The 17,050-nt window shown below is 47.4% G+C and overlaps 2 protein-coding genes across 3 annotated transcripts in view; one reads left to right on the top strand and one right to left on the bottom strand.

Moving 5' to 3' along the window:
• PDZK1IP1 (PDZK1 interacting protein 1) overlaps positions 1-17,050 on the bottom strand; it is a 355,951-nt gene that overhangs the window by 25,376 nt on the left and 313,525 nt on the right. The gene's annotated exons all lie outside the window — the stretch shown is intronic.
• Positions 8,616-17,050, top strand: part of LOC134393425 (cytochrome P450 4B1-like) — a 51,941-nt gene continuing 43,506 nt past the window's right edge. The window contains exons 1-2 of one of the 2 annotated variants that reach the window (XM_063118454.1): positions 8,616-8,813; positions 15,356-15,497. In XM_063118454.1, coding sequence (XP_062974524.1) covers positions 8,616-8,813; positions 15,356-15,497 — 340 coding nt within the window. The remainder of the gene's footprint in view (positions 8,814-15,355; positions 15,498-17,050) is intronic. The other variant, XM_063118461.1, reaches the window with a different exon arrangement.

Here is a 17,050-nt window from a genome sequence, read left to right as displayed (position 1 = left end):
CTATCCGCCTCCTTTTTGTCAAAAACATCCGCAAATTCAGCGTACTTTGTTGGAAGATCCGCAGCCGCAGATCTTGGAACCGCTGCCACGGCTGCCTACACCCGCTCCGGCCAACAATGTTCTTGACAATAGGGCGAAGCAAAAAGTACTTCCCGCCGACCCCATGAGATATGAGGATCATGCTGCGTGAGCCATGGCATCCCCAAAACCACTGCAAAATGTGGCACCGCCGCCACATAGAAACGTAGGCGCTCCACATGTCCCTGGATCTCCAGCTTCAACATAGTAGCCTGATGCGTCACCGGCCCTGATTTTAAAAGACGCCCATCAATTGTCTCCACCTGCCTCGGCTCTGCCAGTGGCTCTAGTGCGAAGTTGTGTTGGGAAGCAAACGCCCAGTCCATAAAATTGCTGGATGCCCCAGAGTCAATCATAACTCCCACTGCACACCCCTGAGCCTGTTCCCCTGACAGAGTTGCTGCGACCAGTAGAGGGTCTTTTCTGGGTGCTGCCTGAGGCACACCTGCCTCTGCCCCAAAAATTCCCAGGCTAGCGACCCCTCCTAAGCCTGGGAAGTCCCGTTTCCCGACATAGACCCCTTCTGTCCCTTGGCAGGGCATACTCGAGCAAAATGCCCCCCAAGCCCACAATACAAGCACACGCCAGCCATTCTCCTTCGCTGCTTCTCCGCCGCAGAGAGACGTGCTCGCACAGCTCCCAGCTGCATTGGCTCTTCTCCAGTACAGGGCGAGACCATGACTGCAGGTGCTGCTGCTGGCTCCACCACTGGCTCCACTTTCCACCCTGTTGTTCCTCTCCGTGCCAAACGACGTGCTGATAACCGAGCATCCATCCGGGTGGCCTGTTCGATAAGCAGAGCCAACGATGTAGGCGGTGCTGAGCGTGCCAATTCATCCAACAGCTCCTCTGCGAGGCCATAACGAAACTGGGACTGGAGTGCACTGTCATTCCAGGTCAGGTCTTGTGCCAGGAGACGGAACTGTGTAGCATATTCTGCCACCGACCCCTTTCCCTGACGCAGCTCCCTTATGCAATGCTCAGCTGTCTCTGCTTTCACCGGATCTCCCCAGATGGCTGTCATCTCTTTCAGAAACTCAGGCAGATTGTCAAGCAAAGGGCTATCCTGATTGAGATAAGGCGTAACCCATTTGCTCGCAGACCCAGACAACAAGGACACAATAAAAGCTACTTTGTGCCCGTCTGTAGCAAAATCCTCCGGTCGGACCTTGAAATGCAGTCTGCAAGTTGCAATGAAACTGTCCAGCATTCCCTTTTCTCCTGCAAACCTCTCTGGCATAGCTGCAAAACATTTACTCCTATGTGGGAGCAGCAGCAGAGGCTGAGAAGCCGCAGCCGTTGCCTGATTCACTTGCGCTTGGAGCATGGTGATTAATTGCGTGAGCTGGGTCACCTGCGCAGCTAACTGATTCTGCTGCTCCAAAAGGTTTTCCATTCTTATTTTTCTTAACAGAAAAAGTGCTGGTAAAACGTTGGTCAGAGCTTATTCTGTCCTGAAGAAGCCAGTCTGTAGCCAGCCACTTTCGCTTATCTCTTTGGGCAGAGTGCCCAGACTGGGAAGCCCGCCAAGAATCAGACAACACAGCACTAGACGATAAATAATAATGTGTATTCACACAAGTTAAACACAAAATAGAACAGTCTTTAGTGCTTACGTAAAGTTCCAAGCCAATTCCAAATAACAATCCAGGGTTCAAAAGGCACGAGAGAGCAAGTCACCAGAGTCCATAAGCCAGTCCAAGTTTCAAAGAGCAGGAGAGAGTCACGGGGTCCAAGAAGTCCAGAGTCCAAAATGATCCAACAGGAACACGGCACGGTCAAGGGTACACGGTCTAGAGCTTCTCCCAGGCAAACCAGATAAGCTCTGACAATTAGCTGGCCTGCGCACTGCTACCTAAATACACCAGCTCAGCCTCACAGCTGTTCCTTGTTCAGCTGGCGTTTATTAGCAATCTGCTTGGATCGGCGTAAAGCCTCCTTCTCTGCCCTTTGCTGTTTGAACGAGGGCACATGTAACAAGTCTGTTTGCTCCTCTTCTAAGTTTGCACTGGATGAGGCCTCTGCTGGCTGTTGATCAGCCAAGCTGGTACTGGGTCCCGCCTGTGGCTGCTCATCCCCAGAGTCCTCATCCTCAGAAAACTCACCGTTCCTCACAACAGCTTACATTCGACGCTGATAGGTTGAAAGTTTTTCCTTTGTCTAAGATGCACTTAGAATCTGCCATGCAGGAATGTTGGGGTGTGGTTCTTAACCTTTCACTTGGAGCATAGGCTTATTTCACAGAATGAAATTCCCTTTTACACACATCATCACTACAAGTCTCTGAAATTAAAAAAATAAATCAACAGCTAAATGCAATATAGAGGTTTTGGTGCACAGAGTGGTAATTAAATCCAGCCAATTTTGTGTCTGTTGAACACAAAACTTTAATCATGTTTCTCTTATGGCTCTGTGATATTCAAGATTTAAATCCAAACTTGACAGTGAGAGCTATCTGAAGCTTACCTCCAATTCTACCCTCAGAAATGCCCTAACTAGACTCAAGATGCAGCAGATGTTAACCACAGTCTTAGAAGGGCTTTTTAACCAAATAATATATAATTCCAGTTTGTGGACATGGGTCAGTGGATGTCTTCCTTCATTATTTGTTTAACTGTCTTATTCTCTCTACAATTCCAATAAAGTATCTTGAGACTCATGAAGGGTTTGTTGCTATTCATGCATGTGTTTTCCTTCCCCCAAACTGTGTCGTCGTCGTCGTCATCATCATCATCATCATTTGTAACTGTTTCCAGGCTGTATCAGAGCTGCCTTGGAGAAACTGTTTTCTCTTCCCTAAGTAACTCACTGGCACATTGTTTTAACTGTTTTAACTGCTTTTACTGCTTTTAAATTACATATTGTTTTAACTTGGTTCATGGTTTAATTTATTTTTAACTGTGCATATTTATTGTTTTATACTGCAAGCCGGAGTACGCAGTGCAGACAGAGGGGGAGGTGCTTTCAACGATCCTGTGACCCGAACATTTTGCAGCGGCGCAGGTGCCCCCGACATTGCTGCCATTCTGTGGGGAGGGGGGAGAGAAGCTCCCCCTACTCCTTCCTGGAGCTTGTAACTTTCCACAGCGCATGCTTCTTCCCTTTGGGGCATCTAGTTTGTGAGAACGGAATACTGGAATAAATAGGCCTTTGCACTTGCTGTCTAGAGAATTTTGGTGGCCTAGGGTGCAAGCAGATGTGGCTCGATACATCCAGAGCTGTCCGGTGTGCCACCGGGCAAAGGATATAAGGGGGCGACCGGCAGGGTTGCTGCATCCATTGCCTACTCCTGAGGGGCCGTGGCGGGTGATTTCGATGGACTTTATTACGGACTTGCCATTGTCTGTGGGAAACACCACTATATTTGTGGTGGTCGACCTTTTTTCCAAAATGGCGCATTTTGTCCCGTGTCCAGGGTTACCAACCGCTCAGGAGACTGCTCGGTTGTTTGTAAACAACGTCTTTAGGCTACATGGACTGCCGGAGGGGATTGTCTCAGATCAGGGAGCACAGTTTACGGTACGTTTTTGGAAGGCTGTGATGCAGGTTTTGGACATCAAGGCGCATATGTCGACAGCCTTTCATCCGCAGACAGATGGCCAGACAGAACGGACAAATGGCATGTTAGAGCAATACCTGCGATGTTACTCTAACTACCAACAAGACAATTGGGTGGGGTTGCTTCCCTTGGCGAAATTCGCCTATAATAATTCAGTGCACGCCTCGACACAACAAACACCGTTCTTTGCAACCGGCGGTTTCCATCCACGGTGGTTCCCTGCGGTGGTGCCCGCTACCAAGGTTCCTGCGGCAGATCAATGGTTGCAGGAACTACAGGCGGTGCAGTCCATGGTGCAGGAGCAGCTGCAGGTTGCCAAAGAGGCCTACAAGGTGGGCGCTGATCGGAAGAGGCAGGAGGGGCCGGCAATCACGGTTGGTGACCGGGTGTGGTTGTCAACGCGGAATCTTCCACGGCATCGACCTTGCAGGAAGTTGGATGCGCGTTTCATCGGCCCGTTTCTAGTAACAGCACAGATTAATCCAGTGGCGTTCCGTTTGCAGCTGCCTCGGACTTTCCGGATTCATCCAGTATTTCACCGCTCCTTATTGGTCCCAGCAGCAGGGGTGAGGCTGGATGCTGGGTCAAAGGCGCCTCCAGTCCCAGTGTTAGTGGATGGGGAGGAGGAGTATGAAGTGGCACAAGTCTTGGACTCACGGAAACATCAAGGGCGTTTGCAGTACTTAATAGACTGGCTGGGTTATGGGCCAGAAGAGCGCTCCTGGGAGAATGCTGGGGATGTGCAAGCTCCTCTCTTGGTGCAGGACTTTCACCATAACTACCCTTCCAAGCCAGGCCCAGCTAGGGCGGCAGGAGGGGATTATGGAGAGGGGAGTAGTGTGAGGAATGGTGAGTTTTCTGAGGATGAGGACTCTGGGGATGAGCAGCCACAGGCGGGACCCAGTACCAGCTTGGCTGATCAACAGCCAGCAGAGGCCTCATCCAGTGCAAACTTAGAAGAGGAGCAAACAGACTTGTTACACGTGCCCTCGTTCAAACAGCAAAGGGCAGAGAAGGAGGCTTTACGCCGATCCAAGCGGATTGCTAATAAACGCCAGCTGAACAAGGAACAGCTGTGAGGCTGAGCTGGTGTATTTAGGTAGCAGTGCGCAGGCCAGCTAATTGTCAGAGCTTATCTGGTTTGCCTGGGAGAAGCTCTAGACCGTGTACCCTTGACCGTGCCGTGTTCCTGTTGGATCGTTTTGGACTCTGGACTTTTTGGACCCCGTGACTCTCTCCTGCCCTTTGAAACTTGGACTGGCTTATGGACTCTGGTGACTTGCTCTCTCGTGCCTTTTGAACCCTGGATTGTTATTTGGAATTGGCTTGGAACTTTACGTAAGCACTAAAGACTGTTCTATTTTGTGTTTAACTTGTGTGAATACACATTGTTGTTTATCGTCTAGTGCTGTGTTGTCTGATTCTTGGCAGGCTTCCCAGTCTGGGCACTCTGCCCAAAGAGATAAGCGAAAGTGGCTGGCTACAGACTGGCTTCTTCAGGACAGCTGTGACATATGGAGTGTATTCACCTTACCTTGTATTAGTAGTGTAACATAGTTTAACTCAGCATAGGCCAGTAAAGTTCATTAGAGGTAAGCAAACTGACCAATAATGTTACTTACAAAGTGATGTAATCAGAGTCTATATATTCTAGAGGATCCCTTTGTTCGGGGAACTCTGAATTTGCATTTTGCGCTGGAGTTCCATGCTGCAACATTAATTTACGAATAAATCTTATTCTCCAACCTGGTGTGTTCATTGGCAAAGTACACACTGAGGAAGTGACCTATTCGGCCCCCACTCGTTCTGGGGACTATCAATTTTTGGCAAGCCAGCCAGGAGAGGTTGCTGAAAAGCCTGACCTCATTCTTCCTCCCAATGGCTCCTGTTGTCTTGGAGATGAGGAAAAATGACAAGCGTGTACCAGAACACTTTTCTGGGGTCACATTCCTCCTGTCCAGCATTCTGGGAGCCAGGGGGAGGGGTTCAAAGGTGTATGCTTGGAGAAGCAAGCTAAAATCTGATGGGGGAGAGAGACAGAGAGAGAGAGAGAGAGATATCTTCTGAAACGGGTAAGTTCCTTTTTATTTCTGGATTAAAGGAAAAAGGGGAAGGGCAGCTGTAACAGATCTCACTGTAGAACATACACTTGGGAAGAACAAAAAAGCAGAGGTAGGCCTCCCTGCTCCCCCTTTCCTGATTTAAAGAAGAATCAGAGTGTTTAAACAGGAGTCCGCGTAGACGCTAAGGCAAAGAGGCCTGAATCCAGATAGGAAATGTAATGTAAGGAGAAAAAAAAAACCAGAGAGAAAGAAAAAGCCTGACCAAGAAAGAAGAGAACGAGAGTGCACCATCTGCAGGCAGAAAAAGCCATTATGTTGATGCTAAGAAAAAGTTTCAGCAAAAGAAGTGTGGAAAGCCCAGATGCGTTTACAGTTAAAGCCAGCAGAAGAGCAGCACCAAGTCACCAGCTTGGAAGAAGCCTTCGAAGAGCCCCAGCAGGAGCTCAAAGAGAAGCTGCAAGACAGCGAGCGAGGACACAACAAAGCCCCTGGCCCTTCTCAAACCCAACTGGCTGGGACAAAGTCCTGCATCCAGAGATTGCTGGGCCACCCCAGTCAAGGTGGAACTGAAAGCTATTGTAAAGCAGTTTCTGTTGTATAGACTGCTTCATGAATGCCAATCTCCATTTAACACCCTGAATCCAGCTACTTTGTTACCCGTGGAGCAAGAAGAAAGATTGCAACATGATTACATCCAGACCATTGAAAGTGTTTATACTCATCCTGCTGTGATCTCGCTATTATAGCACTGTTTCTCCCTCCTCTTCCATTTTATTTTTGTATGGGGAAAGTCCTGTTCTTTTCTCCATGTGTAATAACACTGCTGTTCCATTCCTGTGTAATTTCCTTTTGGATGCTATTTCGGATCATCCCAATTTTTCTACTGGGGATGTGTATGTGGAAGGGCATGTGTGTAGGGCAGTGTTGCTGCCAAAAGCAGAGGGTGGGGTGGTTCTTCTCTAGCACGCCATTTCAATTTCCTTTCCTCATCATTCTCCTTGGGAATGCCTGCTGGATCATTGGAATGGAGTTTGCTGAGACTGTCCATCATACTTTCAGTCCTCCAACTCAGTTTATAAGGACCGCAGGGAAAGCATTGTGTGTGCTTTTTCTCCCAACACAGAGTGCAACAGAGGTTGACTTACTCTAATCTCTTAATCCCTTAAATACATCATTGCATCATTACACAATTTCAGCCTACCAGAATTGCATTCAATTGCATTTGCACAGAAATAAAAAAATATAAAACATGGGCAAATAAGAATTAGAGCAGGGGAAGGCACAGTTATAATTCTCCCAGTTAAATTTCTTTACTGAGTGCTTCTTAGGAAACATCATGTGTTCCAAAGGATAATACTTCTAATTCTCTTATGCAAGCACATATGTCTAGGCTAGGGCTGTGCAAAGGGGGTCTTCTCTGCCTCGAAATCCGATCTGGAGCTCCATATAGGTGATTCTCTGCCTCGATTTCAGAACAGCTCCCCTTTCTCTGCCTCTCAAATTAACCTCAAAGAACCGTTCAGTATTCAGGTAACTGGTATAAACAGAAATACTTACAGCTCCCTCATTTTTAAAGATAAAGAGATAAAACTTGGCACAATGATAGATTTAGCCCCACCAAGTTTGAATCGCATCGGTTTATGCTTTGAATTTTTAGGAATTCTAAACGGAAATTAACAAAATGCTTTCATCTGCGTAATTTTTATCAGGGAGGTGCTCCGCTTCTCTTCAGTTCAGAGAAGCAGGAGCGAGGCGGCCTAATTCGCCTCTGGAAAAGGCGGAGGCGAAGAGAGTCAGGGGGGCTGCGGATCGAGGCGAAGAGGATCGCCTCAATCTGGAGCTTCGCCTGCAGGTAAGTGGGGGGGAGGGGGACTAATGTGGCGCTGCTGGCGCCGCTATCCATGCAGCGGCGGCGGCAGTGCCAGGTAAGGGAGCAGGGAGGAGGGACGCTTACCTTCCTCCGTCGCGGGCTTCAATTGAGGCCCCGGTTGAAGCCGGAAGTGAAGGCCGAGGCCTCTTCTGGCTTCAACCGGGGCCTCAATTGAAGCCTACGACGGAGGAAGGTAAGGGGGTGGGGTGGGTGGGTGGCTTATCTTGCGCCACCATCCATATAGTGACGGCGGCGAAGCTGGATCTCGCTCCACGGAGCGGAGTGGGAGACGGGCAGAGCAGCGTGAAGAGGATTGGGCCACGAAGCGGATTGGGGGGTCCGTGCACACCCCTAATTTTTATAGATAAAGAGATGAAGCATGGCAAGGTGATAGCTCTTAAGGAGGGCTTTTGCTCCACCAGTTTGAATTAGATCAGTTTATGCCTTGGTTTTTAAGGAATGTGTTTTTTTTTTTTAATTCCCCACTCCAACTTTCTCCAACCTCCAGATCTATTGGATGGACCCCCTGTACCCAGCTACTAAAATAAAGAGCCTGCCAAGCTTTCTCACGCACCAGCCAGCCCAGCACATTTTTATACTGTGGACATGTGGATGATTGACTTCTATGAGTCCAAGCAGAAACACACTCCCTCTCAGCAGCCACCAGTTAGTGTTTCCCACTTCCCTGAACACTGCGGTTGGAGGAGAATACCACTGTGGCTATTCCTATTGGTTAGCCACAGAAGTCAATATGAAAGCTACCTATCACCCCACTCAGCATCTTCCAAATATGACACACACACACACACACACACACACACACACACACACCTGGTTATTTTATGGGTTTGGAAGAGGACAATCTGGAAGATGGAATGAACCACGGATTTTCATGGTTATCAGATAATTCCAGGGTGGAGTGCACACTCCTAGTCTAGGCCTGTTTCCAAGAGTATTACTGCTAGAGTTTGTTACACTTGGCACTCTGAAAAATATACGCCCAATGGAAGGGTAAGCAGAACCATCTGTAAACAGAGGGGAAAATATGAAGGCTGTTCTAGATTCTTCTTGGTCTTGGCTGCCTCAGGATATCTCTCAGATTTTTCACATCATGGTTATTTTGAGTCTTACCTATTTGTTTCTGGAAGCCATCCAGCTATATCGGAGGAAGCAGTATCTGGCCAAAGTTCTCAGTTGTTTTCCAGGACCTCCCACCCACTGGCTGTATGGTCATATCAAAATGGTAAGCTGACTGCTGGGGTGGTATATTGGTGTGTGTTTGAGTGTCTCTCTTTCTCTCTCTCTCTCTCTCTCTCTAGATAGATAGATATCTACCTATAAAGTAGAAAGTATGTGTGTGTCACGTATGTCCTGAAATGTTTACCCACTTCCACATATGGTGCTGCCTTAATACTGTTCACCCAGATGGGTCTTGTGATGACAAGATATCATACAGTTGACAACCAAGCCAGAGTCAGCCAGGATGTTACACCATAAACTTGGTTTATGGTTTAATTTGTTTTTCGCTGTGTATATTTACTGTTTTATACTATATGCTTTTATTTGAATACTGCCCTGAGATCTTATTGATATAGGGCGGGATATAAATGTTTTAGATAAATAAATAAATAAATAAATAAATGTTGACATCCAATATATAGACCCCAAAGAGGAGATTTGAGTTTGAACTTTTTTAAAAAAATCCTAAAAATCAAGGCGTGAACAGATCTGCTTCAAACTTGCCACAGCTAAATCCCTACTTAAGAGCTATCATGCTGCCAAGCTTCATCTCTTTGTCTTTAAAAATGATGGAGCTATAAGCATTTTGGTTAATTTCCTAGGCTATAATGGGCTGTTTATTCCAACTTTAAAAGTCCCATTGTCTTCAGTGGGCTTTACTCCCAAGTAAAAGTGCTGAGGGTCTTATGTCTACTCAGAAGTAAGTCCCATTGTCTTCAATGGGACTTACTGCCAAGTAAGTGTGCTGAGGGTCTTACGTCCATGTAACCCATTGCAGATCTTAAAAATGCCCCCCATGACAAGCTAGCTCATTATGGGCAGCTCAACACACCTAAACACTATGGCTTCATATGTTGTGTGAACCCAAACATTTTCTATATCCATAAAAGAAGATCAGGGTGTACGTTTTGTGAACACCAGATTTAGATAGGCAGCCAGCTTCTGTTGAGGTTAAAGGGAATGATCTGCATGTTTCAATCCAAGAAGGATTTGGAAAAGGCTATTTGTTCCTTCCTGTTGAACAAAAAAACAGAAAGCCGTCATCTCTCTCTCTCTCCCAGGCATCCTTTCTCAAATACATTCACATGCACACACAACAAATAGTCACACGCACACACAACAAACTGCATACAATTCACCTTTGGAAATCATTCTCATCTAAAAGTCTCAACTCTGTAGGGTATCATCCATCCACACACCCAATCGTATGTGTTAAGACTGTAAATAAATGTGATTGTGGGATTTATAGCTGTTGTTTTCATTCTGTATATTTATTTATTACATTTATATACTGCCCCACAGCCGAAGCTCTCTGAGAGGTTGGGCTCTATGGGCTTCTTCTTGAAGCTGGCCAGTCCCAGATGTTTGTGCATCCTTTGACCTTGGCATCAGCCAGAAGGTCTCCCGTGGCTCCCCGCCCCCTTATTGTGTTATAAACTAGATCAAAGAAAAGCTGGAATGAATCCTAATGGTGTCAAATCGGCAGTGGGTAAAGCTGGGGTTGCACTATGAACTTGCAGAGGAAGGACTCTCCCGTGTCTGCAATCAAGGGAAATAAGGATACAATGCCTCTCTGCAACAAAGGGAAGCAGATCTGATCACCCCACCAAGAGCACCCCTTTAAGTTCAATGGGGCTCACTCCCATGTAAGTGCGCTGAAGGTCTTATGTCTCCTCAGAAGCAAGTCCCATTGTCTTCAATGGCGCTCACTCCCAAGTAAGTGTGCTGACCTTATATCTACTCAGAAGTGCCATTGACGTCAATGGAGTTTACTCCCAAGTAAGTCTGCTGAGTGTCTTATGTCTGCTCAGAAGATAGTCCCATTGTCTTCAGTGGGGCTTACTCCCAAGTAAGTGTGCTGAGCGTCCTTACCCAGAGTAAGTCATGGCTTTCCTGGGGGCTGCGAGGAAACGGTACAGGAAAAGTCCCCTCCCATCCTTCGCACACATGCCACAGAAGGAGGGAGGCACTTAGGGACACTCTCTGTCTTTTGAAATTGGTAGGACTTGCTTCCTTGTAAGCATTCACTATTAGCCCAACACTAAAACCTTAGCACTGCATTCTAAACCAACAGAAGTATCCCATTCTTAATGAGGAGGATCCTGCATGCAAGCACTGGATTACACACCTATAAAAGAAAGAGTGTGGGTGGAAGCTTTATTTCTATGGGATTGAAATGATGCAGAGGATAGATTTAGGGTGACCATCTGAAAAGGAGGACAGGGCTCCTGTATCTTTAACAGTTGCATAGAAAAGGAAATTTCAGCAGGTGTCATTTGTATGCATGAGCCTCGTGTGGCGCAGAGTGGTAAAGCAGCAGTTTCTGCAGCCGAAACTCTCCCCATGGCCTGAGTTTGATCCCAGCGGAAGCTGGTTTCAGTCAGCTGGCTCGGGTCGACTCAGCCTTCCATCCTCCCGAGGTCGGTAAAATGAGTACCCAGCTAACTGGGGGAAAGGTGCTAATGGCCGGGGAAGGCAACGGCAAATCACCCCGCTACAAGGCCTGCCAAGAAAATGTCAATGAAAGCTGGCGTCCCTCCAAGAGTCAGTAATGACTCAGTGCTTGCACGAAAGGTTTCTTTCATTTGTATACATGTCGCACCTTTGAAATTTCCTCTTCATCACAACAATTCAAGGTGCAGGAGCTAAATTACAGCTATACTATGACCAGATTTCAAAGGGCAGGGCACCTGCAGCTTTAACTGTGGTGATGAAGAGGGAATTTCACCAGGTTCTGCATATATCCAAATGACACCAGCTGAAATTCCCTTTTCAATACAACTGTTAAAGATACAGGAGCCCAGTCCTCCTTTTCATATGGCCACCCTAATAGATTAGCTTTCCCTCTGCTTTCAACACTGAGGGGGCACATCTTACTCAAATACAACCAATCCCAGGCAGACAAAAAACAAGTGGCTACCTCTCATATCTTGACAAAACTACAAGTCCTAGCCATGGCAAAATAGAAGAGCACTGTTTCAGGCTCAAGTGCTTTCCCAACTTTTAAAGGTTTTTTTTTTTTTAAAAAAAAAATTGGTAATGCTTTTCTTTCATGATAAGATTCTCCAGCCCAAAACCTCTCCCCCCTCCCCCTCCACAAACACATATCTTCCTCCCCAGTTATCAACATTAAAACCCATCATAAACCCAGGTAAGTGGGGGACTGAGCAGGTATATAACCATATTGTGATTCTCAGTAGGGGTGTGCTCCGCTCCATTTCAGATCCCCGAATCTGAAGCGGAGTGGGCCGATCCGGACCTCTGAAGCCCGGTTTCAGAGCGGATTGGGGGAGGTCTGAAGCGGTTCAGAGTGGTTCGAAGCGATTCAGACTGTTCCAAAGCTCCAGACCCAGGTAAGTGGGGGACGGGAGCTTACCTTGCTCTCCCATCCACCACTGCTGCGGTCTGTGCAGCGACGGTTACCTGGCACCACTGCCCACCACAGTCCATGCGGCGGCGGAGCCAGGTAAGGGGGAGGGGGGCTTATTCGGCCCCCATTTTGTCCCCTCTTCCCCACTTACCTGCCCCCGCCATCTGCCACGGAGGCAAGTAAGTGGGGAAGGGGGGGGCAAAATGGGGTTCGAATCTCAATCCGGACCTCCAGATCTCACTCTGGATCTGGTTCTGGAGCAGATCGGGGGGCGGGGTTTTTGGATCGACCCAAACCAATTTGGGCCTGATCTGAAGTGGTTCGGGGAGGTGGTGCACAGCCCTAATTCTCAGTCAGACTGGATTGCCAGAATGGGGTGGGCAAAGGAAGGGAAAACTTTCCTTGAAATATTCCTCATTTCTACCCTGCTTTCCCAGTGCAATAGGGCTCTTTTCCTGCACCCCTTATCCCTCCCTTCTGATCAGCTCTCCATAAATGGCTGTGTCACAATATGAAGTCAGATAGGGACTCAAGAAATGGCTAATCTCTTAAAACGAAGTCCCCAGAAAGGTTGCTCTGAGCCACCAGAGCCGGGCAGAGAGATTTGTCACACACTTGTCAGTTTCAGCCTACCGCTACTGAGCTGACCCTGTTACCATGACTTCAGGAAAGGTTAAGCTTCAGGTCCAGGAGTTTCATCCATCTGCTAATAACTAGGAACTCCCTGCCACCTAAGTCTGGGCACGAACACAGAATCTACAACATATGCAAGTTCAGGGGCGGATCTACACAGAGTCGTGAAGGCGTCGTGAAGGCGCTTGCGTGTGCCTGCAGGGTGCCCCGAAACTCCTTGTGTAGATCCTGCCCACAGAAGAGACAGAGGAGGAGGCAGCGGCGGCGGCCCCGCATCGCCCCTCGCGGGGACGGGGCGAAAAGTTTCCGGGCTCGGCACACCCTTGCCGCCGCCGCCCATCTCCCCGCCAGCCTCCTGCTGCTGGCGAAAGAGCTACCTGGGTCGGAGAGCTCGGCGGAAGAAGGCGGGGTGGCGGCTTCTTCCGCCGAGCTCTCCGACCCAGGTGGCTCTTTCGCCGGCAGCAGGAGGCCGGCGGGGAGATGGGCGGCGGTGGCAAGGACGCCCCGAGCCCGGAAACTTTTCGCCCTGTCCCCTCAAGGGGCGATGCGGGGCCTCCTCCTCCTCCTCCTCCTCCGTCTCTTGGATCTACACAAGGAGTTTCAGGGCGCCCTGCAGGCGCATGAAAGCGCCTTCACGACGCTGTGTAGATCTGCTCTAAGTCTATGAAAAGCTTCACTACTTTTCATGGCACAGTTCTTAGGTATCTAAAGTCCAAATAGCAAAGCATCCATGTGCAGAGTGCTTTCAAAGTCTCAAGTGGAGATAGAATCTAAAGCATAGGAGTGAACCAGCTATTCCCATGGGAACTACTTACAGAGATAAGATTGCAGGAACATTTATCTCCTAATAAATCTAATCACTAGGTACAAAGCCTATAATTAACAATTATTGTACTGGAAAGGAATGGAAATCCTCAGTAACATCTCTCACTCTCTCCCTTCTAAGATTCCAGACAGTTTTAAAAAGGCTACAATCCCCTACACACTTACTTGGGAGTAAAAGCATTACACTCAATGGAACTTACTTCTGAGAAGACACTAATGATTCCACGAAGCAAATGTCTGCGCTAAAGAAGGAAGGCGGCCATTTTATTTTCAACATACATCTAGCTGAGGCAGGAGGGAGAGCAATGCTACTGAGCATGTGTCACGCTATGGTTGAAGAAGACCTTTGTATTCACTCTAATGTCGGGGTTCTTAACCAGTGGGGTACGCCTCCTCAGGGGAGGTTTGGACTGACTCCAGGGGAGGTGTGAGTAGCCTCTCAACTATAAATGGTTTATTTTACAAGTACATAGCAGCGCAGCTTGGCCCAACCTTATTTCTTTCTACTAATCTTGGGAGCTACGACGTAACTCTTTTGTACATCATGTGTGTTATCATAGTTATCGTTACCTGCTACACATCAAGGATGCTTTAGGGTGGATTCCTGCATTGAGCAGGGGGTTGGACTCGATGGCCTTGTAGGCCACTTCCAACTCTGCTATTCTATGATTCTAGGGTTCGTGAAGAACAATCAATCTTTCAAGGTAAGTGACTGCTTTGTTCTAAGTCACTTCCCCACCCCACCCCAGTTTATTGCAAAAAGTTGAGCTGGGCCGAAAGTGTTGATTGTTCCATTTTTTGGCATTTCGTGGAGGGGTGGGAGGAAAATGAAAACTCTGGAGGAAAAGGCTTGGGGAAGGTGAAATTTTTGGAGAATTTCTCCGGGGGGAAAGGGTTTCCACCTTTTGACGTTTAAGCAGTTGTTCCTTTCTTCTTTCAATTTTTTTATATTTTTAAAAGCGCCCCTTGAAAATGCAGCAGCCCAAGAGTTCTATCTGAATGCTGTTTGGAGAGGGTGAGGTCACATGATCTCCAACTGCTCGCCTAGGAGCACAGGAGAAAAGGCCTACAATAGGGTGACCATATGAAAAGGAGGACAGGGCTCCTGTGTCTTTAACAGTTGCCTAGAAAAGGGAATTTCAGCAGGTGCAATTGGTATATATGGAGAACCTGGTGAAATTCCCTCTTCATCACCACAATTAAAGGTGCAGAAGCTATACTAGAGTGACCAGACTTAAAAGAGGGCAGGGCACCAGCAGCTTTAACTGTTGTGATGAAGAGGGAATTTCACCAGCTTCTCCATATATACAAATGACACCTGCTGAAATTCCCTTTTATGTGCAACTGTTAAAGATACAGGAGCCCTGTCCTCCTTTTCATATGGTCACCCTGATATATATATATATATATATATATATATATATATATATATTGGGATTATGTAATTCACATGCTCTTTCCATCCTCTCTCCAACCCCAGAATTTTTGGGGTCATGAGATGGCAGCCTTAAAATCTCCCTGAAGTAGTCCAGTGTACTCAGGATCCAGCTGAATTCTATGTACGTCCCTACTAAAATCTCATTCCCTTGTTAAACATGGATCATTGCTTAAACTCCTCAAACATTGCCTCACCTCTCATTGCCTAAAATGAACTGCATTGCTATCTGAATATGCAAACACAATGGCGATGATGTAAACTTTTACTGCGAATGATGCAGATGAAAGCAGAGGAAGAGCTCCGGAACACAGCAGAATGGACAGAAAAATACCCATATTGTCATCCGTTATGGTTTGGAGGATTCTTAGCGTTCTTGAGCATCAACCATCCTGAATATGCAAAGGTGGTGTATAGCAGAGGCGGTAAGGAATGTGTAACTTCTTTCTGATCATACAGTGACATCAATATGTTAAGGAGAGAAGCTTGAGAATACAGTGGCAGAGTTACAAGGAGAGGGTTCTTAAGTATTCATGCATTTGGTTGAGTTCCCACCCTTAACAGAGAGCAATGAATTGTGAGAGCAAGCAGGCTGGCAGCGAAGCGAGGAAGGCTACTAAAGAGCGGCTGCACAGCCACCACAGCAGCATAGCCACAGCAGCAGCATCTCCTTCCCAGGAGGGGACTGCGGAGCCAATCAGCGGAATGGAAGGGTGGGGCCAAAGAGGCAGACCCAGCAAAGTGAGATCTCTGCTTTGTTCTGTCTCCAGTTCAACTTGAGGCAAACCTCTTATGCAGCTCCAGGATTACAGTTGCTGATTTCTCCACCTACCTGTTCCCGGTAGTCTTGCAGTACCAGAAGTAGTCACTAGTAAATGGGGTTGGGGAGGAATTTTACCTGTGCACCAGTTGGCAAAGACTGTTTTTTGCCTTCCCCATTGCAAGATTAATTGTAAATAAGTTGATCTGGACTATTAGTAAAAAAATTCTGGATGCTCCATTTTATAATATTTGTCACAACTTACGTAGGCATGATAGGCATTGGGATGGATCTATTGGTGAGGGGGATTGAACTCCCTGATCCCTCATGGTGAGGATTCCCTTAAGGGATCTTGGGGACGTGTTGCCCTGGCCCTTCCAACCACCACCAGTGTTCCTGGCATGAGGACCAGAGTAATCGGTCATCAGCAGTCTGGCCAATTGCGGGATCCATGCCCTACGCCACCACCAAGGCCAGATCTATACCAAGGAGGATATGAAAGCAGTATTTAAGAAGCAGGAGCCACCCTACTGCTTTATAGCAGTATTGAACTGCGCTGTCAACTGTTGGGGCCCATGACACATACCATATACCACTTTCATACAGCTTTCATAGTGCTATATCCTGCTTGGTGTAGATCTGGCCCAAGTCTATTGAAGTGAGTCAATAAAAGTTTTGGTCAGTTTATTATCCCAGCTATGACTGTGTGTCTATTTGTTCTTGTCCCTTCACCAGCTGGACCCAGTTAAGTGCTGCCCACACAATCTCTTGGCAGTAACTTAGGAGCTCCAGCACACCATAGTTCCACCCCCACATGTTGCATCCACGATTTCCCCCACCATTTCATTAGCGAGTTGAGTGCTGGACACTTTCACCTGTGTACCTTGTTCCGCTATGTCACCTTGGTGGTCTTTTCACCTAGGTCGGTGCATGCTTCACGGTTTTGCAACTGTCCCAGAGTAGGGTGACCATATTTTGGAAACCCAAAAGGAGGACAACATGGTCGGCCCCCAAGGGGGCGTGTCCAGCACCAAGGGGGCGTGGCCACCCGAACATAGCCTTGGTCACATGTCTGATTTTACAGCACACATTTAAGACAAATCTCTTCTACATAACATCTTAATGTTAAAATCACTGAAATAAAGAACAAGTGAGAGATTCAATGTATCTGAAATTAACTTGTCATTCCTACTTTTGTAGGTTTTGCTGTACTTTGAA

The sequence above is a fragment of the Elgaria multicarinata genome, chromosome 1 (assembly GCF_023053635.1).
Source record: "Elgaria multicarinata webbii isolate HBS135686 ecotype San Diego chromosome 1, rElgMul1.1.pri, whole genome shotgun sequence".
NCBI lineage: Eukaryota > Metazoa > Chordata > Lepidosauria > Squamata > Anguidae > Elgaria > Elgaria multicarinata.
Note: the sequence above shows the minus strand (reverse complement) of the source record. Positions and strands in the feature narration are given on the sequence as shown.